The sequence below is a fragment of the Pongo abelii genome, chromosome X (genome assembly GCF_028885655.2).
Source record: "Pongo abelii isolate AG06213 chromosome X, NHGRI_mPonAbe1-v2.0_pri, whole genome shotgun sequence".
Classification (NCBI taxonomy): Eukaryota; Metazoa; Chordata; class Mammalia; order Primates; family Hominidae; genus Pongo; species Pongo abelii.
In genome coordinates, this window is record NC_072008.2 from 16908738 (window position 1) to 16934474 (window position 25737).

Sequence of the window (25737 nt, forward strand, 5' to 3'; positions counted from 1 at the left end):
TTTTATTTTAAAACTTTATTTCTGCAAAGCCAATCAAGAAGTGTTGGAAGGAAAAAGTGTAAAAGTTATTCTTGCATATTTGGGAACAGCAAGCACTTAGTTTGAGAAAATGAGGACTTAAAACAGTTGAATCAAAGGCAATACCCTGCTACTTGTATTTAAAATCAATGGTGATGTTCTTTCTTAAGCAACATTCTTCTCTTCCCTAATAGCTACAATATGATACAGTACGCAACAGCTCACTTGAAAGTGCTAGAATCAGAGGATAAAGAAGCCATAAGCCACCCCACTTACATTTCCTACTATACAATGCCTTTTTGGCGCTTGACAAATCAAGCATTCATGTAGCATTACATTCAACAGAAACATCTCGTACTTTGGGTTTAAGATCCTTGTCCCTCCAGTTCGGATGTCGTGACATCTGACTCTTCATCATTGTAAATATTTTCAGCCTGGAGATAACCAAATAAATTCACAGGTAAAAACTCCCTATGGTTTTCACAAGGTCATGTAAAGACAATTTAATCTATTTAGAACTTACTAGTTTGATTTTTACATTTCTCTCTTAAAAACTTCAATAAGGAAATGGTAGGCTAGCCAGTATTTTGAAAAATTCTTTGCCAGTGTGTAATTCCATATGTATACTTAGCCACCCATCCATGCACTACTTATTTCAATCACTGTTCATAAGAGATGTTTTCCAAAGGCACTTCAAGCATCGTTTAGAGGAAGTGGTAGCCCAGATATTATGGAAGCCTTGGTTAACAACACCTTAGAAATGTCAGGTACTTAGTGCTCATCCTCAGAGAACTTGGTGTCATTAGAATGCCTTGACATCTCCTTCCCGTATCTCTCATGCCTACCACACAGAACAGACACTGGAGACGGTAGCGATGCCAAGACTCCAGTGTATGAAGAGCACAACAACAATGAAAATCAGTGCAGATGCAGAGATTTCTCCTGACCTGACAGGTGCTACAAATAGCAAACAGTGGACGAAGCAACATACGGGACTAAAGATTGTATTGTTGAAATGGAAAAAGTTCTTTTAAACGGTTTCTGTAAATGTTTGGGATAATATGCACCTACATATTTGAAATAACTTTATTACATTATGTAACTAGTAAATCTCTCCTTTACAAGACAGTCATTCAAGAAAAACATTTTAACTCACCATTTGCCATATCTGCATGATGTTATCCTCAGACACTGAGCAAATGACCCAAGGCTCATTGGGGTTCCAGCTAAAATCTGAAATCTTAGCAGTGTGTCCTCCATGAATAAACTGTTACAAGAACAAAAAAAGCTTTGGTTTCATATACTCTCCTGTTAATCTTAACAAAGATTTTACTAAGTTTTTAGAGCCATCAGTATTTCAACTGGGGGTGGGTGCTGTCTCGTTTTAGAGAGAGGCTGGTACAGGCTCAGTGATCTATTTATACTTATTTTGCAAGTTTCCAAACCTCCAGAAAAGGTGACAGAATATAGTACAATGGATACCTGTATACCCTTTACCTAGATTCACCAAGTACTACTAGCATAACTGATGCTTTATCCAAGAGCCTATACAATGAAATGGCTGAAGACTTCAGTCTGCATCCCTTAAGAATGAAAACATTTTCCTACATAATCAAAATGCCATTTCCATACTGATTATGATGAACATTAATCCGGCATCATTTGCTCATATACAGTTAGGTGCAAACATCTAAGGTAATCAATCTGTTATATGCCATGTAACATACTCTGCTATTATACAAGGGGCCTGAGGAGTCTTCTGGTTCTTCCCCTCTCCACTTTACTAAGAGAGGCATACTTCTTGCCCATCTTTCCAACGTACACAGATAGCACCAGGGCAAAAGAAAATCCCTGGCTCCAAAAGCATAGCTCCAGATAGTCCCTCATAAGCTATGCCTAAGGTGAGACAGCTTCGCTCAACAATTCTGAAGACAGCAGGTGTTCCCTGCAAGAGACAACCTCGTGGGAACGCACTATGCCTTATTTATCTTAGAATTAAGATTTAAACGAAACACTTCTTCACAAGGACAGTACAAAATACATTGTTTGGAACTGGGACATCACACTTTCTGACAAAGTCTGATTTGACTCTAGTTTGACAATGAGGTCTCTGCCTGCCAACTAGGTATTATGCAATGTATCTATTTTACCGAATAATCTTATCGGGTTAAAAATATGAGGTGGGGCTGGGTAAAACTCACGCCTGTAATCCCAGCACTATGGGAGGCCAAAGCAGGCGGATGGCTCGAGCTCAGGAGTTCAAGACCAGCCTGGGCAACATGACAAAACCCCGTCTCTACAAAAAATACGAAAATTAGCGGGGCGTGGTGGGGTGTGCCTGTAGTCCCAGCTACTCAGGAGACTGAGATGGGAAGACAGCTTGAACCTGGGAGGTGGAGGTTGCAGTGAACTAAGACTGCGCCACTGCACTCCAGCCTGGGTGATAGAACCAAACCTTGACTTAAAAAAAAAAAAGAGGTAAACAGCTTTTTAAAGTACTCTTAAGGGGTACACAAGTGAATATATTGGCCAGGTGCGGTGGCTCACACCTGTAATCCCACCACTTTGGGAGGCTGAGGCGGGCGGATCACGAGGTCAAGAGATCAAGACCATCCTGGCCAACATGGTGAAACCCCGTCTCTACTAAAAATACAAAAATTAGCTGGACATGGTGTTGCGCACCTGTAGTCCCAGCTACTCAGGAGGCTGAGGCAGGAGAATCACTTGAACCCGGGAGGCGGAGGTTGCAGTGAGCTGAGATTGCACCACTGCACTCCAGCCTGGGCGACAGAGTGAGTACTCTTAAGGGGTACACAAGTGAATATATTTTAAGATCACTGGGGCTTAGAATACATACAGGGGTTATCAAAGCATACTGGTGGAATAGTTACTACTTTGTTTTTGGGACAGGGTCTCACTCCCATTGCCCAGGCTGGAGTGCAGTGGTGTGATCATGGCTCACTGCAGCCTCAACTTCCTGGGCTCAGGTGATTCTCCTACCTCAGTCTCCCAAGTGGCTGGGACTACAGGCACGCGCCACCACACCTGGCTAATTTATGTTTTTTTTTTTTTTTTTTTTTTTTTTTTTTTGTAGAGACAGGGTTTTTGCCATGTTTCCCAGCCTGGTCTTGAACTTGTGGGCTCACGTGATCCACCTGCCTTGGCCTCCCAAAGTGCTGGGATTCCAGGCAGGAGCCACCATGCCCAGGCCCAGTTTACTACTCTCAAATGTCCCTTGATTTCAAGCTCTCTTGTGAAAAGCAAAATCCTAGTGTATTTTCTCAAGGACCTTGGAATTGTTGCAGAGCCATAATATACAAAGTAATACGCTTTCCTTTCTCCCTAAAAAAAATAGCTGGAGACCTTGAAAACATTGTACTATGTGAAAGACTCAGTCCCAAAAGACAAAAGACAAAAATCATATTTATATGAAATATCTAGAATAGCCCAATCTTATTGTGCCAGAAAGTAGCATAGTAGTTGCCAAGGGCTGGAGGAAGAAGAGAATTGGGAGGTGATAGCTATAGTTTCTTTCGGAGGGGATGAATAATGTTCTAGAATTGATTTGTGGTGATGGTTTTACAAGTCTATGAATATACTAAAAACCACTGACTTCAAGAACAAAAAAAGAAAAAAAAAAAACCCCAAAATCCAAGAACACTCCCTCCCCACTGAACTGTACACTTTAAAGAAGTGAACTGTGGTATGTAAATTCTATCTCAGTAAAGCTGTCATCACAATAAAAGGGACTGGGGCATTCTTACAAGGTGGGCTTAGTGAACATCTTGTGTGTGCAGGGCTTGCTCTCAAGGGCCTTCTTTACCTTTGAAAACTTGTGGACATTCAATACACTCCATAGGTTCACAGAAAAAATGAATAAATAAAACTCATGGACAAAGTACAAGTGTGCCAAAAATGAGTACTGGCATTAGAACTAAAATCATAAATGACAGAGTGACGAGTGACTATCTGCCAAATAATGGGAGGAGACAAATGTTGGATTCAGAGCAAGGACAGGGAACCATTGCTAAATCCGGCAATGCTTCATAGAAAAATGACGAAGTGAGCACTGAAGGACTCAGACGGTAAGAATGAGGATGGGCAGATACCACCACATAAGCTTTCAAAGGGCCAAGGAGATGCGTGATGCTTCAATCAGGCATGGGAGGGAGATAGTGGGCTCTGCTAGCATCAAGATTGAGAAAGCACTCCTTTTCTGGGCAGGAAACTTAAAAAGCATTTAAAATTTTTCTATACTGTTAGGAAATGTTAAGTACTGCCAACTGAATAGCAATTATACTCACTCCCCATCCCCAAACCATCACAAATACCAGAGTTGAAATCAGTGAGAAATTACTATACACTATTTTCCAGGACCTCAAACCATTCTCAGTGAAACATTCATAAAAACCTACTGGGCTCCATTTACTATTTTTGATAAACGTCAAAGCCCAATTGCAATAACCTTCAGGGCCTCCATTTTGAAACCATCTGCAAGAGCTAGAATTCAAAGTTCTGACTCATTCTCGAAATAAAGAGATCAATGACAATCCAATCTGCATATGGCATTTCATCTTCTATAAGCCAATGCGTACCAGGAGTTCTGGAGGCCCATCTTCTGCATCTTCTGCTGATTGTTCTTCCCCAATTTTACTGTAAGAATAAAGAATATAACGCTTTCATCAGTGAAATTCTTGTAGCACGAGCATCTGCTAAACCAGTATCAGCCCAGAAAGTAATCTTAAAACACACACACACTCACAAAAACAACTTATTTCTATACTACAATCAATTAGGTTTTTTTTTTCCTTAGAGACATGGCCTCGCTATGTTTCCCAGGCTGCAGTCAGTGGCTATTCATTCACAGGCACGATCACTGTGCACTACAGCCTTGAACTCCTGGGCTCAAAAGCGATCCTCTCGCCTCGGCCTCACCACACCTGGCTACTGTTTATATTTGGTGTAAGGGTGGGATGTTTACTTTCTGGAAATAAGTTAGAGTTGTTCATAATTGAAGCTGCAGAATGAGGAATTATTGTTAATAATAAACATTAACTCAAATCCCTTCATTAACTGTTTATTGCCTTAGAATTAAAAGGTGAAATGTATAGTTAAAAAAATCTACACTTGAACTGATGTGCAATCCCTATACTTCACTCAAAGCCTTTTGCATCTCAGGAGTAAAATATAATTACACATCAGTACTATAGATCTGTCTAAAGATATGGCAATAAAACTTTACAAAATGTGTAAGCCAAGGAAAGGTTTTTATGGTTTTTCTCTCAAAAACTTCAATTTGTAGAATTTGCCAGTGCTCAACAGTGAAATCACTCTTTATGTATCAATATCAGCCCTGTCCTCATACCTAGGCCCAAAGACTTTACTAGTAACTAAAAAACAAAACCCAGCCCTCCAAGTGAGACATTTTTTTTCCTTCCCATAAAACTAACCAAACAATCTCAAACCTGTGGGATTGCTAGACAATACTTCTCTTCCACCTGTTAGTACAGTTGCTAACACTCACCATTTTAATCCCAAATTTTATCTAATGTAATTTTACACTTTTTTTGTAGAGACAGGGTCTATGTTGCACAGGTTGGTCTCGAACTCCTGGGTTCAAGCAATCCTCCTGCTTCAGCCTCACAAAGTACTGGGATTATAGACATGAGCCGCCATGCCTGGCCCCCTATCTAATGTAATTTTAATATTAAACAAGCTAAGAAATAATTCTAAGAAGAAATTACACAATGCTCACAAATTATTGGCACCTTCAGGGGCAATTCAGTTGCCAGGGCATCAGACTTCCAAACCTTGCTGTACGCTTCATACGACCTCTTTATAGTTTTGATTTAGGTTTTATTTTACTACTAAAATTGTTTTTAAATCAAATACAATGCCCCCAACTGTCTGCTTTAAAGGTTTTCTACATCTTCAAGTATTTATCGCGACAAGAGTTTGCTCCATCAGAACCCTGAACATTAGCTATTTTAAGTTTTACATACAAGCATTTTATTCTCCAGCGTCTCTTCTATATACTGAGGACTACTGCCTCTATAATTAAGGCAGTCTTGGTTTTAATATACAGGTTGAGCATCCCAAATCCAAAATGTTCCAAAATCCAAAACTTTAAGCACCACGTGACACTCAGAATTTGGACTTTCACACCGAGTGCAATGGCTCATGCCTGTAATCCCAGCACTTTGGGAGGCCAAGGTGGGAGAATCACTTGGGGTCAGGAGTTTGAGACCAGCCTGGCCAATATGGCAAAGCTTTTTTTTTTTTTTTTTTTAGTAAAAAATACAAAACCGGGTATGATGGCTGTGGCAGTGCCTGTAGACCTGTAGACCCAGCTCCTCGGGAAGCTGAGGCACGAGAACCGCTTGAACCTGGGAGGCAGAGGTTACAGTGAGCCAAGATTGCGCCACTGCACTCCAGCCTGTGTGATAGAGCAAGATTCAGTCTCCAAAAACAAGAAAAGAAGAAGAAGAAGAAGAATTTGGACTTTCAGTTCAGATTTGAGATGCTCAACCAATTAAGTATAATGCAAATATTCCAAAATCCTAAAAATTCCAAAACCCCAAACACTTCTTATTCCAAGTATTTTGGATGAGGGATACTCAACCTGTACTAAATTCAATCCACTTCAAAGCAATATATTTAATACAAGCAGGAAATAAGTTATTTTTTGGTAATTTTATGATTTAAACTTAAGATGACATCTTACGGAGGAGTATGTAACTGAGCAACTTTATTAAGTTGTAAAGGCTCAGATGAAAAAAGTAAAGGAGTCTAAAATTCTTAGAACAGCAAGTCTGAAGTAAAGGAACTTTAAAAATTGGGAGAAACTCTTTATACAATGAGGCCCCAGAGAACATAAGCTCTCTGACGGCTTGGGCTGTCGTTGTCCCCTTCACAAAGGTCTCCCCAGCAGTTACACAACCCACAGCAGGAGTGCACATCTGCAGAATGAATCACTGAAAGCAAAGTAAATGGCACAAAAACCCAGAAAAAAGCCCTGCCTACACGTACGATGAGATCCAATGAGACATAAAACAGCTAACATCTTGATTTCTCTATATCAAGTGTGTTTCAAATACAGTCATTTGAATGCAAAAACAAAAACAGACACATACACCTTCACGCCTGAATATTAAGAGACAAAACTCACACCAGAGAAATTTATTTTATGGTCCATTTGCTGCTTCACTTCTATTTTACAGAACAAAGGCTCTTTAGGAAGATGCTTAGAAGTTTCTTTAACATTAGCTTTCTTGAAGGGGGGATTACCAAATTGCTTTTCTAGTTTATGAATTACTATGTAACTTGTCAGATGAGCGTATTTATGCAGTATCTTGTCACAGGACTGTAAGTTACCTTAAATCCCACACATTCAGGCGGCGGTCAGTACCACTTGAAGCCAGAATAGTTTCATTATGTGGAGACCAGTGGACCTAGTAATAGATAATTTTGAAAATGTATTTAAAGAATCATCCGCTGCTAGGTTTGTGGCTGTTGTTCTAATCTGATATTTTCCCATCTTGCACGCTATTATCTTATCTTTGGCCTGATGGCCTCACTCTCTTGTCCCCGACTTTCAAGTGCTCCGAAAGGGCTCAGCTCCATCCTGTCCTCAGGAAGGCAGCACTCCCCAGCACTGAGGAACTCAGCCTGGGATCTCAATAAATTTATTTGACCCCATAACCATCCCAGAAGGTTTTTAATTCTTCAACAAGGTGTACCTTACCCTATGAACATCTCCATGTAACACCATGTACAAGACATTTTTTTCAATAGTGGACCCACAAGTCTGATATAGCTTAACTGATGAATCCCTGGATTTCATTTCCTGACATACAGACACCAGAAAACTGTCACATACCTGGAAAATTTCATCTTTATGAGATTCGAAGGTATGGAGTTTTAATTTTAAGTTACGCAGATCCCATAAAGCTACAGTCTAAAGAAAAATAACAAGTGAAAATGATTTCTATGCTTTACCTAAGAATTTTCAAATATCTGATTAAGGCACAAGAGAACTGGGTTTTATAAACACCAAATAATGTAAAAACTTCGAAACCTTATCCGCAGAACCGGTGGCTAGAATAAATTCGCTGTAGGGATTGAATGAGAGGCAGTTGACTTCGGCAGTGTGCGCATCCACCAAGTGGCTCGGCTTGGAGGTGGTATTGGACCTGGTGTCCCATCTAAAACACAAAGGTAAAGGCACACAGCACCCAGGGAGGACACACTCACATTCGGCCTCACATCACTGTCACTGCACTCCACAACTAGCTCCACTATGCGCTCCCCTTCATGAAGAAACCAACCACACAGCTGGTGATTCAGACATCGACCACTAAATGATACATTCGAAACCTACAGAGAACAAGCTAGGGCTGTTAGTCCTGTTTTTTTAATTAGATTCCTATTTTAATTACCAACTATTTCAAGCATACACAAAATATAGACTATGTAGAGAATAATGTAACAATCTGATACCTAAAACTAGTTTTGACAAATGCCCAGTATTTTGTCACATTTGCCTCAGGTATTTCTTTATAAGATTGTAAGTGAATGAAGCCCTGTGGCCACACCTTGATGAAATCATTTTCCTCCCTGACCTCCAACTCGCATCACTCTGGATCTCAATTTTGATATTTACCATCACACCAAGTATGTTCCTTCACATGTCCATACCTATTTTTCTTTTTTTCTAAATAATACGTGATCCTCCCACTTCAGCCTCCTGAGTAGCTAGGACAACAGGTGCACACCACCATACCCAACTAATTTTTTGTTTTTAAATTTTGTGTAGAGCAGAATCTCACACTCCTGGTCTCAAGCAATCCTCCTGCCTCAGCTTCCCAAGGTGTTGAGATTACAGGAGTAAGCTACCTAAAGCTGTTTTTTAAAGCCGTAACTTAAAAAAAAAAAAAAAAAAAAAAAAATCAAACTACAGCCTGCAGCAATCACTGATGGTCATTCAGGTCACCCATTTAACAAGATCCCACTGAACTTTCCACCTTACATCATAAGTTTCTGATCATCAGCAACAGATCCAAACAATGACTCGTGCAGCAGGTGCCAGGCCACGTCCTCTACAACAGCTGAGTGGCCAGTAAAGATCGCTTTAGCATCCACAATTTTGCCTTCTTTTGGTCCTGCGTTTATATCCCACAGACAGACAGTCTAAGAGAGAAGGAGAGAAAAAAAAAACAAGGGCTATAAAAGACTGATTTTTTTTTTTTTTTTTTTCCTCAAGACAGTGTCTCAGTCTGTCACCCAGGCTGGAGCACAGTGGTGCGATCTCGATTCACTGCAGCTTCCACCTCCAGGGCTCAAGCGATTCTCCTGCCTCAGCCTCCTGAGCTGGGATTACAGGTGCAAGCCACCATGCCTGGCTCATTTTTTTTGTATTTTTAGTAGAGACGGAGGTCTCACCATATTGGCCAGGCTGGTCTTGAACTCCTGGCCTCAAGTGATCCGCCTGCCTTGGCCTCCCAAAGTGCTGGGACTACAAGTGGGAGCCACTGTGCCCGGTCAAGAGATTGAATTTAAATGCTAACATCTTATTTAAAATAATTTCATTACAAACAAAACTATTCAACTATATAAAAGTTTGAGGTAAACACGAGAGAGAAAATATAAGCAAACAGAAGAGTATGTGGGTACAGCCTCCATGTGAGGTGCAGAGGAAAAGGACACTCCACTGTAATGAGGGGGAGGGGAGACTGAGTACAGTGGCAGGCAAGGACACTGATGCTGGAGTTTCTACCTACATACATTCAGACATTCAAGTACCCCAAATTCACTTAGACAACACAACAAATTACCAAGAGTCCGGTGCTCAGCATCTACTGAACACAAATGCACATCCTAAAAGTTTACACTGGGATGGGAAGACTGGGAACTAAAATTAAACTCTGCCTCTCACATAGCAAAAGCCTCATGGACAAGTCTTTCACTTCATGGCAGAAATCACCACACACATCAGGAGATGGGACAGGTAAACGACAGTGGGCCAGAAACCTCTACTAGTCTACTCTGAGAGGTCAAGGCCTGGGGCCCACAGACAGATCCCCAGTGATGTGCTCCTTGAAACGTCAGCAGAGCCCAAGGAGAGGCCATGGGGCCTTGCTTGGGCCTCAAAGGTCACAGCAGCCCACAAATAAGGAGGCCTCATGATGTGGGCCTTGACATCCTATCACAGAAAGAGTTAAGAGGAAAGTCTTAAGTTTTTAATGAAAAAATATTGCAAGGTATAGGGCAACGATTCTCATTCAATAGTTAATAAGAAATAATCCCATGAAGGTATATTAGCACTAATTATAGTTCCACCGACACTGGTATGGTTTTTTTTTTTTTTTTAATTCATAGCATGTGATCATGAAAGGGCTTCATCTGTTTTTATTAAATCACCTTTTTTTTTTTGAGACGGAGTCTCTCTCTCTTGCCTAGGCTGGAATGCAAGGGTACAATCTCGGTGCACTACAACCTCTGCCTCCCGGGCTCAAGCAATTCTCCTGCCTCAGCTTCCCGAGTAGATGGGATTACAGGTGTGTGCCACCAAGCCCAGCTAATTTTTTTGTATTTTTAGTAGAGACGGAGTTTCACCATGTTGGCCAGGCTGGTCTTGTACTCCTGACTTCAGGTGACCCACCCGCCTTGGCCTCCCAAAGTGCTGGGGTTCCAGGCGTGAGCCACTGTGCCCGGCCACATGAACGACTTTGTGTAACAAAGCTATTTCCCAGTAACGGCTATTTTCCCAGTAACAAAATTTTTTTTTTTACACAATACATATGCCCTCAGTCTCTGTTGTTACTTACACATGAAGACACTCAATGTGTGTGAACTGAAGAGAAAGGAACATGTGGTGCTCCTGCCATTCACACCGACTCAGAAGGACCTGGCAAGATTAGCATGATGCTTGGCAAGTGGGTAGCCCCTGGTAAATGTCAGCTATTATTATTACTACCAATTCCCAACCTGGTCTCTTCAAAAGGTACTAGTAATTGGGTTACTGAGTACAATCCACTTTCCCTACTTGGGAAACTGTCTCATACACACTTGGAGGGAAGCATCCTTTCAGAAAGCCTATTAATCCCAGCTCTTTGGGAGGCCAAGGAAGGTGGATCATTTGAGCCCGGGAGTTCAAGACCAGTTTGGGCAATATGGCAAAACTCCATCTCTACAAAGAATACAAAAATTTGCTGGGTGTGGTGGTGGGTGCCTGTAGTCCCAGCTACTTGACAGGCTGAGGTAGAGAACCACTTGAGCTGGAGAGGTGGAGGTTGCAGTGAGCTGAGACTGAGCCACTGCACTTCAGCCTGGGTGACAGAGCAAGACCCTGTCTCAAAAAAAAAAAAAAAAAAAAGTGAAAAGACAATCAACAGAATGGGAGAAAATTTCTGAAAATCATAGGGACTTATACCTAGAATACATAAGAAACTCTTATAACTCGACAGTAAAAAGACAAAATTAAAATATGGACAAAGAATTTGAATACCTATTTCTCCAAAGGAGATATGCAAATGGCCAGTAAGTACAAGAAAAGATGCTCATCATCATTAGTCATCAGGGAAATGCAAATTAAAACCACAATGAGCCGGGCGTAGTGACTCATGCCTGTAATCCCAGCACTTTGGGAGGCCAAGGCAGGAGGATTGCTTGAGCCCAGGAGTTCAAGACCAGCATGGCCAACATGGTGAAACCCTGTCTCTACTAAAAGTACGAAAATTAGCTGGGTTTCATGGCGCATGGCTGTAATCTCAGCTACTTGGGAGGCTAAGGCAGGAGAATCGCTTGAACCTGGGAGGTGGAGGTTGCAGTGAGCTGAGATCGTGCCACTGTACTCCAGCCTGGGTGACAGAGACAGACTCCGTCTCAAAAAACAAACAAAAAAACAACAACAAAAAAACCAACCCCCCCCAACCCAAAAACAAACAAAAAAAACCCCCAGGAAATAACACTTTATGCACACTAGGATAGTTATAATAAAAAAGACAAGCATTAGTGAGGATGTAGAGAAACTGGAACATTTGTACATTGCTTGTAGAAATGTAAAATGGAAAGCCACTTTGGAAAACAGTTTGGTAGTTCTTCAAAAAATTAAACAGAGATACCATATGATCCAATAATTCCACTCCTAGGTATATATCCAAGAGAAATAAAAACATATATCTACACAAAAACTTGTAAACAAATGCTTGTAACATAATTCAAAATAGCCCAAAAGTAGAAAGAACTCAAATGGTTCATCGACTGACAAATAAGCAAACTGTGGTATATCCATACAGTGGAATATTGTTCATCCATAAAAAGGAATGGAACGTAAGTAATGTTACTTGAAAACATTATGCTAAGCGAAAGAAGCCAAACAGAAAAGGCCATATACGAGATTCCATTTACATGAAATATCAAGAACAGATAACTCTAGAGACAGAAAATAAATTAGTGCTTACTAGGAGCTGGGGGAAGGCAGGGAATGAGTGGGGAGTCACTGCTTAATGGGTATGGAATTTCTCTTTCAGAGAGCGAATGAAAACATTCTAGAATTAGTGGCAATAGTTGTGCACGTTTGTGAATATACTAAAACCCACTGAATTGTACGCTTAAAAAATACTTTATATTAATCAGGTCCCACAAACACTCTAGAGTTTCCATCATAAGGGCCTGGAGGGTCCTCTTTTAAATAATGGGAGGCCTTTTGCCTATGCTCCCTCCATTCTAAGGCTACTTCAAAAGAGCTTTGTGGAATCCGAAGACTCATACAGGGCAATATGAAAACCATCTCTCTAAAGTCCTGGGGGAATGTTACCACAATAATCAGCAGTATTATCTTAGAAAACCTTTCATCCATATAGTCCTCCTTCAGTACAGCTGTGACACGTCAGCTCTCACTATATGAACAAATTACAAAGAACACGTTTCTCACATGGTCATCAGATGCACTTAGGAGATGTCCACTCAAATTCGAATTCCAGGAGAGACCATAGCCTTCCTTCTGGTGACCTCTTAATCTGAGATCAGGATTACATTCTCCACTTGGGTCTAAGAAAAGATGAAAAACATTAAGTTATTCTCTGTTTATCAGAACTGGTGAGAGTAAATTCTCACTCCTTCATTGAGTGAACCATTACAGCAATTGCACATGAACAAGATCTGGTCTTTAATACCCAATGCAAATTGAGCCTCATGACCATTAAATGACTGGTTTCTTTGGAAAACCTAATACTATCCCCAACACAAAAATATTAAAAACTATAGCTATCCTACAAATATGGGCAGTGGTAACCCTATCCCCGCAACCCCCCCGTTTTTTAGAAATATTTCTAACACAGCAGGTCTGGTTGCTCAGTCCTTGCATGCCTCTAGGGTAGCCTGCAACCATAAATGACCCTTGGCCAACCCCTGGGAATGTGACCCTCAGAAAGTTCTTCACGTCACTGACTGATAAAGTTGTGTAAGCCCAGAGCAGTGGGGTATGCCATAGGGACCTGTCAAGACTTGTAGGATTGTTTAGCAAGATTCACAATGTATTTGGCTTCACTATTGGGGTCCTCAATTTTGTTACCATGGCTGGTCATAGAACAGGATGTGCCCACGCCAACAGACCTCCACAAAAATCCCAGATTCTGAAACTCAAATGGGCTTCCCTGGGTAGAGACATTTAGCACATGTTCCTATGGTTTGCTGCTAGAGACAAAGCATGTCCCATGTGGCCCTGGATGGGAAGGACTCAGACGTCTGTAGCTAACCCCTCTGGACTTCCCCTGATGTGTATCTTTTTCTTCCTACTCTTGCTCTGGATTCTTTGCTGTAATAAACTTTAGCTGTTAGTATAAGCTGCTTTTAGGTAGTTCTGGCAAATCCCTGAACTTGAGGATGGTTATGGGACCCCCAAAGCAATTTTTAGACCTTTAAATATTATAAAGTATGCTACTTTGACCTTAAAAACATTACCAGTTTGAATCAAGAAAACTGCTCAAGTAATGACCTGACTCTATTATTAAATACCTGGTTTAGCAGGGTGTTTTGTATAGTCAAAAACCAACACATCAGAAGATGGTGTTTTTGTAGCAATGATGTGAGGATTCTGCGGCATGTAACGAGCACGGTTTACTTCTCCTTCGTGATTGATTTTAATTTCACATTCAATTTTTCCTGTTACAGAACCAAAGCCACCAAATTCTAATGTGAGGAGAAAGAAACACACACACACACACTCAGGATTAAAATTCACAAATCACTTAGTTCAATCAACCTAACAGATTTTGACCTGGCAGAATACAACACAAATTGACAAGACAAAGACAGAAACATACATAGAGAAAATTCAAAAATGTGGGTTCATTTGCCACATCAATTTATTCTTAAAGCCCATTTGCACTGGAAAATATTGGTAGCTGCCTTATGCAACTTAATTCAGTTTCACCTTGGATCTAAAACAACTGTCCTCTTTCAGTTATGATGATGATATAGTTATTCACTGAAATTCCAAGTAACCATATAATAAGCAGACAAACAGCTTTTTTTTTTTTTTTTTTTTTTTGAGACGGAGTCTGGCTCTGTCGCCCAGGCTGGAGTGCAGTGGCGTGATGACAAACAGCTTTTTAGTTCAAATACAACTCACTGGAAGTACTGCACTGAATTAGCATCTTATTTTAGGATTCATCAAAACAGGAAAGGTTTTAACCCTCCATAGTATGAACACCCTTTGAGTCTGAAGTCAGAAGCATCCTCAAATCAATCAGAAACCCACGCTAACCCCTACCTGTCCCTAAACACACATACGTTGGCCCTGCTAGCATACTTGGTTTAACTGCTAGTGCAGTGCCAAGGTTAACCTCTCCGCCTATCTGGTGTGTGAATAAGACTATAGTATTAAATAATCATGAAAAAGGCCTTGTAAAGTAACAAAGTCATATAAAAAGTACGGTAACTTCCAAGAAGTAGCAACATGGTAGCAGAAAGAATACAAGTAGAGAACATCTAAGCAAATAGAGCAAACAAGAACATTCTTTTTTGTGCTTACAGATAAAAAACTTGAATTAGTTGCTGACGCTTAAAAAGATAGGAGGGTTCACATTACAATTGTGTTATTCTTCCTGACCTATATTGCCTTTTCTTAGCACATTCCATTTTAGCTCACCCTGTGTCTCAGGTCAGGGACAACTAACACAAATGCCTACTGGAGCCAGGCAGGTAAGAAGTAAAATAGACCAGGGCCTGGAGCAACCACCAAAAGGAGCAAACCATTTCTCAGTTCCAGGCAGCTCCTTGTATGTGGAATGCTTAATGAACATTCGCTTCCATGTCTTAATATCAGTATCTAGCTGTTCCTCTCTGAAGCAAACATAGCTTACTATTTCAGTGTGGCTGAAAAAACCATATCTCAAATCCACGATTACTCCAAAGCTCCTCTACCCCACTACTCTCATGTGACCACATGCAAAAGGATCCTTTTTCCTCGTAGCACCTTCTGTTCCATGGTGTCAATGGAAGAAGTGTGCCTCGGCATGCTAAGACCCCTCCTGATCCAATCGTCTCCTCCCTCCTAAGACTGCTCCAAATCTGCTCCACTTTGACCTTCAACATCCCATTCCATGGACTCCAGTGGCTCTAACCCTTCTGCTACAAAGATACTCAAGTTTCCTGATTCCTTTAGCTAAAACAACCTGAAGAGCTCTCCTTTAAAAAAAAAAAAAGGGGAGGGGCGGGGCTTCCAAGTAGGATTTACTTTGAACACACAGCTTTGTTTTCTCAAACTTAAAATTTTGAAAAGTCACTGTCTTAATGATAATATCCATTAAAAAATGTAACTCAATATTGGCCGGGCGTGGTGGCTCATGCCTGTAATCCCAGCACTTTGGGAGGCCAAGGTGGGTGGATCATGAGGTCAGGAGAGCAAGACCATCCTGGCTAACCAGGTGAAACCCCATCTCTACTAAAAATACAAAAAATTAGCTAGGTGTGGTGGCGGGCGCCTGTAGTCCCAGCTACTCGGGAAATCGCTTGAACCCGGGAGGCAGAGGTTGCAGCGAGCTGAGATCACACCACTGCACTCCAGCCTGGGTGACAGAGCGAGACTTCGTCTCAAAAAAAAAAAAAAAATATATATATATATATTATACTGAATATTAACAAAGGTATTAACTGATTTCAGCTGCTTGTTAGAATACACTGGATGTGTAACTTTAATAATATATTAACATCATTATGCAAAGACTGTTAAACTGCAAGCCCGGTAAATACATACTTCAGGGCTAAAAGCCATTTAAAAATTTCTGATTACAATATATTCAGGCCGGGAGTCATGGCTCATGCCTGTAATTCCAGCACTTTGGGAAGTTTAGGCAGGCGAATCACTTGAGGCCAGGAGTTCGAGACCTGCCTGGCCAACATGACAAAACCCAGTCTCCACTAAAAATACAAAAATTAGCCGGGCATGGTGGTGGGCGCCTGTAATCCCAGCTACTCTTGAGGCTGAGGTAAGAGAATCACTTGAACCCAGGAGGTGGAGGTTGCAGTGAGCCGAGATCGCACCACTGCACTCCAGCCTCGGCGACAGAGCGAGACCCTGCCTCATAACAAACAAAAACAAAACACAAAAAACCCCCAATATTTAAAGAAATAATGCATACAGTTGTCAGGGAATGAACAGTAAATTGTGGGAGTAGTAAACTGGGTAAATCACTTTGGAAAATAGTTTTCTATGAAGCTGACAATGAATACACCATACAACCTAGGATTTTCACTACACTAAAGAATGTAATATTTTTGAGACAGGATCTTGCTCTGTTGCTCAGGGTGGAGTGCAGTGGTGTGATTCTAGTTCACTACAGCTTCGAACTCCTCGGCTCAAGCAATCCTCAGCCTCCCAAGTAGCTAGGACTACAGGCATGCGCCACCACACATGGCTGATTTTTAATTTTATTTTTTGATAGAGACAATGTCTCGCTGTGTGCCCTGAGTGGTCTTAAACTCCTGGGCTCAAGCGTTCCTCCTGCCTTGGCCTCCCAAAGTGTTGGGACTACAGGCATAGCCACTGTACCTGGCCAGTATTTTATTTTCAATAAGAAAAAAACCCTAAGGCATGTATTAGAAAGTGCTAATAGTGTTAAGCCATTTGGGACTGTGAAGAAAGAGTTAATACAGCAGTCTGGGTGCTTAGCCCTGGAGTCTCTGAGGAACACTGGGACCCTATTACTGACCCTTGGCTAACTCCTGGGAACATGCACCTCAGAATGTTCTGTCACTGATGAACTGATGATTTTGTGGTGTGCACCTGGAGCAATGGACCGCATTGTACCAGTCTGTCAAGGTTACTTTGCAGATATCAAGATTGATGACACATACCTTCTTTTATTACTGGGTCCTCAGTTTGTATTACTGGGGTCCTCAAGTTTCAGTTGCTGTGGCTGGTTGTCAGCAGGATGTGCCTATGCAATTAGTCCCCCATGAAAGCCTCAGACCCCAAGACCCAAACAGGCTTCCCTGAGCAGAGATATTTCACACATGTCCCTGCAGTTTGCTGCCAGAAAGCACATCCTGTGTGGCCTTGGACAAGACTTGTGCCAGACCTCCCTGAACTTGTCAATGTACATCTTTTTCCTGCTGCTTTTGTGTTCTTTACTGTAACAAACTTTAGCCACAAGTATAATTTGCTCTTGGGAGTCCTAGCGAAATCACCAAACTTGGGGTAGTCATGGGAATACCGAAACAGGAGAGTATATGCTTGACAAATTAAAAAAAGAAAAAACCAGCCAACAGATTCCTAAATTAACCCTACTGCCTCTCTCCTCAAACAAAAAATATCCACTGCACACACCAACACATATTACTTCTACCAAAGTGGAATATTGTAATTACACATAGCAGTTAGTCACTTAATTTATCTTGGATACCTTCCTATACCAGTTCCTACAGATTTTTCTCATTAAAAAAAAATTTTTTTTAATTTTAATTTAATTTTTTTAAAATTCATTTCTCAGAAATGAGGTCTGTGTTTTTCAGACTGGGCTTGAACTCCTGAGTTCAAGCAATCCTCCTACCTTGGCCTCCCAAAGTGCTGGGATTATAGGCATGAGCCATGGCACCTGGCCTTTCTTTCTTATTAATTGCTGAGTAGTATTTCAAACATACCATGTGCTTAACCAACTTTCTATGAACCAACATCTGGGTTACAAGGTTGATCCTAATTTTTCAATTCTGCAATTATGACTAAAATCCTTGTGCACATGTGGGTGGGTAGTTCTGTAGAATAAAGTCCTAGAAGTTAAATTACTGGGCCAAAAGCTAATAGTATAGTTTTAATAGCATATGCTTTGGAAGAGGCATTTTCCCTTTGACACCAATACTGGAATATATGATATACCTACCACCCTTGTCACTGTCACAATGGGAAGCATCAAACTGTGCATCATCATTGGGAATATGTACTCGAGCAACCACCAGATGATTCTGCTCATCAGACGTATGAGTCCCCAGCACTAGCCAATGAAGGGCATAATCTTTTCCTTCCGGTCTGTTTAAGAAAGAAAATAAGTCACACTAATCCTACAAGAAATCTCCAATTGCTAACAAATTCAGTATAGTTCCCTCAAAATACATTCAAATTTCTTTAGCAAATATATACTTAGCATCAACTGTGTATCTTCTCCCCCTCTGGTTACCAACTTTACAATCCCCACAGATGCAAATATAAGAAAATATTCTAGCTACAACATGCAGAGGGCTTGCTTCTTTCCCAAAGAGTCATCCTCCTGTGCCTCAATTGTCAGCGCGAACACTACCTTTTATAGAGCAGCACTCTGGGGAAGGTAGGCCCAACTCAGTAAACACAGACAAACATCTACACAGGAATCCACCAACAATCCCCACACGCATAAATCACAACTTCCCACCTAAAGAAATCTTCTTCCCACCTAAAAATATCTTATACACTAGATGTTTCTTATTTCCCAATAAGAAATTCTACAAGGTAGTATGGACAGAAAGTGTTGAATCAAAAAAACTGAGCTTAAATCCTGGATCAAACTAAAATGCAGTTGCTTAAAACACAACCTCCCTGGGGCCTCAGTTTCTTCACTGAATAAAACAGGTTATAAGTGCAAATGGCATGATATGAAACTCCCTGACGTTTATGATACCTAAGTTTATGAAACGAACATTCTCAATTTTACTGAGGTATCTGTTACCTTGTTCTGTGGAAACACCTTGAGGCTGAAGAACTTGCCCAAACCTCTTGGCACCTTGGTCCGAGCAGTGATTTTTGCATCAGTATCTATCAAAAAGGCTTTCCCATTTGTATTATCTAGAACACTATTTTCAACTGTGCTCCATGGTCCCACTTCAATGAAGAGGACTGAGAAGTAAGGGTCTAGGCCCTAACACACGACAAGTTAGGCCATTTATCTGTTTCTAAATTTCAGCTGCACAAAGGATTCAATTTTTTTTTTCTAAAAAGATTGAAGATTATTTCTAGGCAAGTAATTTAGTAATAAAAAAATACAAGATGCAATTTTACCAAAATTTGGCTTTCGGTAAAAAAGTGCGTGCACACGGAGAAGAGACACACACACACACTCCCCCAAAAACAGAATAAGGCAGCCGTGACTAAGCAATAGCAACGTGTTTGAAAAAAAGACAACTGTGCGCGGTGGCTCACGCCTGTAATCCCAGCACTTTAGGAGGCCAAGGCAGGTGGATCACCTGAGGTTGGGAGTTCGTGACCAGCCTAGCCAACGTGGAGAAACCCCATCTCTATTAAAAATACAAAATTAGCCGGGCATGGTGGCGCATGCCTGTAATCCCAGCTACTCAGGAGGCGGAGGCAGGAGAATCACTTGAACCTGGGAGGCGGAGGTTGTGGTGAGTCAAGATCTCAAGATCACACCATTGCACTCCAGCCTGGACAACGAGTGAAACTCCGTATCCCAAAAAAAAAAGACATGGGTCTTGGTTGATACATACACAGTGAACCAAGAATATGATGTGGCTATCAAAAAATTCATTAATTACATCTTAGGTGGTCTTTATATGTGTGTAGGGGGCAATGCACATGAGCACATGTGCCCCCCCCTCCCCCCCGACCTTTTCTTTTTTTTAAGAAACAAGGTCTCACTATGTTGCCCAGGCTGGCCTCCAACTCCTGGACTCAAGTTGATCCTCCTGCATCAACCTCTTCAGCAGCTGGGACTACAGATGTGTGCCAGCATATCTGGCTTGCCCACTTATTTTTAACCAGTAAAACCATTAAAATTAGGCTCTAAGCAACATACTTTATGAGGACTTGGACAAAAATCAAACCTTTACAGGGAATAGTGGCTTAAAATGAAAGGGTAAGCCAGGTACAGTGCTGTGCACCCGTAGTACCAGCTACTAGGGCTACTACGGAAGACTCCTTGAGCCTATGAGTTCATGTCTAGCCTGGGCAACATAGCAAGACCTTGTCTCCAAAAAAAAAAAAAAAAAAAGAGAAAGAAAGAATAAATATTTGGCCGGATGCGGTGGCTCACGCCTCTAATCCCAGCACTTTGGGAAGCCGAGGCAAGCGGATCACTTGAACCCCAGGAGTTCGAGACCAGCCTGGGCAACGTGGCAAAATCCCATCTCCACAAAAAAAAAACCATAAAAACAAAAATTTAAATAAATATTTAAAAAGAGAAATAATAATGCTTGAGGGAAAGAAGGCACCACAGAAAAATGCTGGTACTGTCATCAAAGGAAAAAAGTGACTTGTTTTTTGTGGAGTTAAGCAGGAAAAGTAAGACCAACAGGTAAAAAATTACAGGTAGGTCAGTAACAGGCCCTTTCTAAGGAATACTGTCCCAAGACGGACTGGAGGAGCTTAAAAATCCCTCTGGACTCAAATTTAATTATTCCAGTTTTCCCTAACTTGATCATCATATGAGGACGTTTCTTTTTTACTAGAAATCCCTTCACCTCCATCATTAAAACACATCCTGTTTTCCTAAACTAATCAATATGACACTATTTTCCTCCAATACTGGATGTACCTAAAGGCTGCAGAAGCACTAATGGTTAAGAAAGCCTATTCATTTTCAGTGCAGAATCCTTTGACCCCAGTAACTACCACTAGGAAATTTAGCCAAGCATCACATAAATATAGCCTATTACAAGATTATTCTCAGCAGTATTGTTTATAGCAGCAAAAAGACTGAAAATAACTACATATCCATCAGTAAGGAACTGGTATCATACATTACACAGTGTATCCATAAACAAAATTCTATGGCACCCTTGAAAAGAACAAGCATATCCAAGCATGCTGACAGGAAAATCTCCAATATATACTCTTACTGACAAACTCAAGTGAAGAACTTGCTACCATAAAAAATGAAGATACAGGTATGCACTTCTACACGCTGGCAAGGATGGGTTAGGAAATTGAAAACAATGACTGGGGAAAGGAAGTAGGACAGTAAGGGATGTGGAAAGGGGACTTATTCTTCACTCTATGTCCTTTTGTACTTCCTGAATTTGAAAAATTACAAAGCTTTTTAGGTAGACAGTAAGTTAGTCTCAATATATTTAAGACATTATTCAACGAGATATGAAATAACTATCTAATTAAAACAAATTTCTTAGAGATACTTAAAAAAAACCTTTTAAAAGCCAAATCAACACCTGTAATCCCAGCACTCTGGGAGGCCGAGGCGGGCGGATCACAAGGTCAGGAGTTTGAGACCAGCCTGACCAACATAGTGAAACCCTGTCTTTACTAAAAATACAAAAATTAGCTGGGTGTGGTGGCACACACCTGTAATCCCAGCTACTCAGGAGGCTGAGGCAGCAGAATCGCTTGAACCCGGGAGGTGGAGGTTGCAGTGAGCCAAGATGGCGCCACTGCACTCCAGCCTGGGAGACAGAGTGAGACTCTGTCTCAAAAAAAAAAAAAAAAAAAAAAAAGCAAGCAAGCAAGCCAAATCAATTATTTGGACAATCACCTAACTCAATTGAAGGACAATAGCTAAGAAAGTCCAAGTAATCATTATGAAGCATGTTGTAAGTCAGCAGAAGAAAGGCCTATGAGGTGGAGTAGGATCTTGTTCCTCAGAATCAGGCATTGAGAACAGTCAACATTTTTACTGTTCTGTATGGTGATAAAACACAGTCCCTTTATACCCTAAACTGAACCCTGCAAAGTACCACACAGCAATCCTCAACATCCAAGAATGCAGGCTGCTTGGCATTTTCCTACATTCTCTAAGCCACTGCACATCCCACAACCCAATCCCACAACAGCTTTGTATACAAAGAACACCATGATACACATTAAATAATTTAATTAAAGCATTTTGTTACATTCATAAGTATTACATATTATAGGTAACATTAAAAAAAAAAAAAAAAAACTTCAGCAAGTAGCTTTCATTGAAATCCAAATGAAGAAACACAGAGCTATTTCAATCCTGACAAATTATTTCTGAACAGGAAGGGGTGGGAGAATCAGCATCAGTCACCACTTACCGTGTACTTATGCTGCACCAGGCACTTTAACATGATCTTATTTCATTCCCTCAAATGTAGGTAGTCAGTACGACCAACATCTCCATTTACAGCCCAGACAACACGGCCCCAGTTCATGAAGCTAAGAAGAAGCAGGGGCATGATTCTAACCCAGGTCTCTAAGTTTAAAGCCCCTGCTGTTTTCTATTGTGTTACAGTGGGTCAAAAAGATCCCCCAAAAGGTAAATTTAGTTAATACATTTTAAATCTGCTTAACAGACCAAAGAGGCAAATGCACACGATGCTCCAAACCAGAACTTGAATACCCGAGTATATGATGCTTAATCTATTTTTCAATCTGTTCAAAGGTGGCTGTAAACGTCAATGCTTCCAAGTCGCCATCATTTAGTTCTTCTCTACTCTTCCCACATCTGTACATTTACATTTAGATTTTTGGGAAGCCTAGTGGAAATTCCTATCTGTATGGAAATCAATGTTTGCATATGGAGAACCTGGCCACTGTAAGTGCAGTTTTATATACATTAGACTATTATTATAATTATTATTTTTATTTTTAAGAGATGGAGTCTCGCTCTCGCCCAGGCTGGAGTGCAGTGGTGCGATCTTGGCTCACTGCAACCTCCGCCTCCCAGGTTCAAGCAATTCTCTTGCCTCAGCCTCCCTGTAGCCTGTAGCTAGGACTACAGGTACACGCTGCCACGCCCGGCTTTTTTTTTTTTTTCTTTCTTTCTTTTTTTTTTTTTGGTATTTTAGTAGAGATGGGATTTCACCTTGTTGCCTGGGCTGGTTTTGAACTCCTGAGCTCAGGCAATCCGCCTGCCTCGGCCTCCCAAAGTGCTAGGATTACAGGCGTGAGCCACCGCGCCCGGCCAAAATTAGCTTATTATTTTTATAACTTGTTGCAAATCCTCTTTCTAGGTTAGAGTTTCATTTAATCCTCTTTAAATTATATGCCCGCAACACCCAAATTTAAGATGCTTTTTTGTTTTTTGTTTCTTTGGGAGACAGGGTCTCACTCTGTTGGCTAAGCTAGAACGCAGTGGCACAATCATGGCTCACTGCAGCCTTGAACTCCTGAGCTCAAGCTAACCTTCCAAAGCACTAGGATTACAGGAGTATAAGCCACTGTGCCTGGCCCCATATTTAATACACTTTAAAAGTACATGGTCAAGTGCCTACTAGAAAAGGTGCAAGTGAATGAGAAAGGCAGTCTAATGCAGGGACCAGCTGTGTGATCTCGGGATGGCACTTAAACTCTCACTCCCAGTTCCCTTATCAGTAAAACAAGGATGATGAAAAGTACCTACAGCATAGTACTATTATGAGGATTACAACAAACAACAGGACGCAGATTCTTCAGATGTGCCAGGCCCTGTTCTGAGTGCTCAATAAATGCCAGCAATTATTACCAGAGAAACTGCACATCTAACAGAAAAGAATACTCTTATGAAGACTAACAGCAATCTCTAAGTGTATTCCATAAGCCGATAACATCTTTTCTTTGGTCAATTGTTGACAAGATCTTTTTCCTTTTACCAATTAAAATGTATTTATCTTGGGTAACTGTTACGTGTGTTCACTTTGTAAAAATTTATCAAGCCATACAACACTTACGATGTGTTAGCTTTTCCGTAAATATTCTATTTTTCAATAAAGTTTTAAAGAAACGCATTAGTTTGGGCCCAGAGAGATGCTGCTCTACATTCAAGACCAGGAAACGTCAAATATATTCAGTCTTTCCTCCAAACACCATTAATCTCACAACAGCTTCTTTCTCCCCTTTTACCACCACACTATACACCAGAAATCATCCCACAAATCACGTAAGTTTTGAAAATAAAAACCACCTGCCACCTCATGCAAGGGCTGATTACATACTTATATTCTATGCATAAAACGCCAAAACTAGGAAATTCAGACCGACAGTTAAATTTAAACAAAATAAAAGTTGCCAGAAACCCTTACTTAGTCACTTCAGGAAGCCACTGAACGGTAAGACTGGGCCACTGAAGAGCATGGGTCATAACCAGGTCATATAGAAACGGTGTATTCTTCTTCCAGATTTTATATTCTTCATTGATGACACGCTCCTCCACAGTATCTTCAAACACTGAAATTTGGAGAAAGCCCACACGATTAAGTGGCTGAGATGGATCAAAGTCAGAAATTGGAGGTCACCTCAAGATGGCCACACCTCATGTACTCTTTCCTTTTACCTCTAATTTGGACACGGACAACTAACTGCTCTTCCAGAAGGTGGAGAAAATACTAACAATCAGGAAGCCTATTTTTTCCTTTGAGATCAATACCCCCTGCGTACACCATGTTGGGTAGTCAATTACACGGACATGGAAATTGTTTATCCTGTTACAGCTGTTCGCACCTGTTCTAAGATGACGATCTGTACGTACAGGGGCTGCGCGACTCAGTCGGGAAGACAAATGCACGTGTAGCAGAAGCCCACAGGCCTGGTCTCTCCAATCCCCATCAGGGGAGGCCCCAGTTCCCACGACGCCCGCCTCGGCAGCCATAGGCCTGAGGGCTCCAGCAACCCCCGGACAAGGGCCGCGACCCCGAGGCGGTCAACGCGCGCGCGCGTAGAAGGAGCCGCGGCGCTCGCTTCCCGGCGGCGGGGGCCGCCTCCGCCCCGGGGCCGAGGACGCCGGAGGGAGCGCAGCCGCTGGAGGAGGGAAGGGAAGAGGGGGGCCCAGCCCTCGGCCCCGCGCCCGGCTCCGGAAGTGCTCGGAGCCCTCGGCGCTGCGGTCCCGTCCCGCGCAGGCCCCTCGAGGCGCGCGCCCAGCCTCGCGCCCGGCCCCGCCCCCTGCTCCGCACGCCAATTCGCGCCTTTCGCCGGCGCGTGCCGCGGCCTCGCGCGCCCGCCGCCCCCCGCGGCCCCGGCGCGCGCCGCCCCGCAGGGCCTCTTACTCTCTTTACTCGCCATCTTGCGTCGGGTCGTTCGCCCCTCGCCGCCGCCTCGGACTCCCCTCGTTAGCCAAGAGCAGCCCGACCGCTGGCGCTCCTGCCTTTCCCAAGCGCGTCACACTCCCCGCTGTCGAAAGCCCGGGCCCCGTCTTGCTGCCTGGGTGCTCCCCAGACGCCGCGTCCTTCTTTCCTGCCTCCTCCCCGCTCGCGGGTACCGAGGTCTGAGGCGCTCTTCTCTCTCTCTCCAAACTTGGAACGAGACTTTTCAACCCGCGCCTCCCAGCCCGCCCAGGCAGCTGAGCG

At 42.0% G+C, this 25737-nt stretch overlaps 1 protein-coding gene across 2 annotated transcripts; it reads right to left on the minus strand.

Moving 5' to 3' along the window:
* On the minus strand, positions 1–25737 carry RBBP7 (RB binding protein 7, chromatin remodeling factor). Of its 2 annotated transcripts, none has more exon segments than NM_001205352.1 (12): positions 1–452; positions 1175–1285; positions 4614–4671; positions 7393–7469; positions 7898–7975; positions 8096–8222; positions 9047–9207; positions 12953–13068; positions 14035–14208; positions 18399–18544; positions 24478–24622; positions 25438–25737. In NM_001205352.1, coding segments are annotated over 12 exon segments (1278 nt in total). In that variant the 5' UTR covers positions 25454–25737; the 3' UTR covers positions 1–383.

Coding starts and splice junctions, on each gene's coding strand:
- RBBP7 (XM_024240380.3), bottom strand. CDS start 25,043: ATGGCTGCCGAGGCGGGCGTCGTGGGAACTGGGGCCTCCCCTGATGGG. Junction 24,623..24,895: donor AGATCGTCATCTTAGAACAG/GTGCGAACAGCT, acceptor TCCAAATTTCAG/TGTTTGAAGATACTGTGGAG. Junction 8,223..9,046: donor GATGATCAGAAACTTATGAT/GTAAGGTGGAAA, acceptor TTTGTGTTTTAG/ATGGGACACCAGGTCCAATA.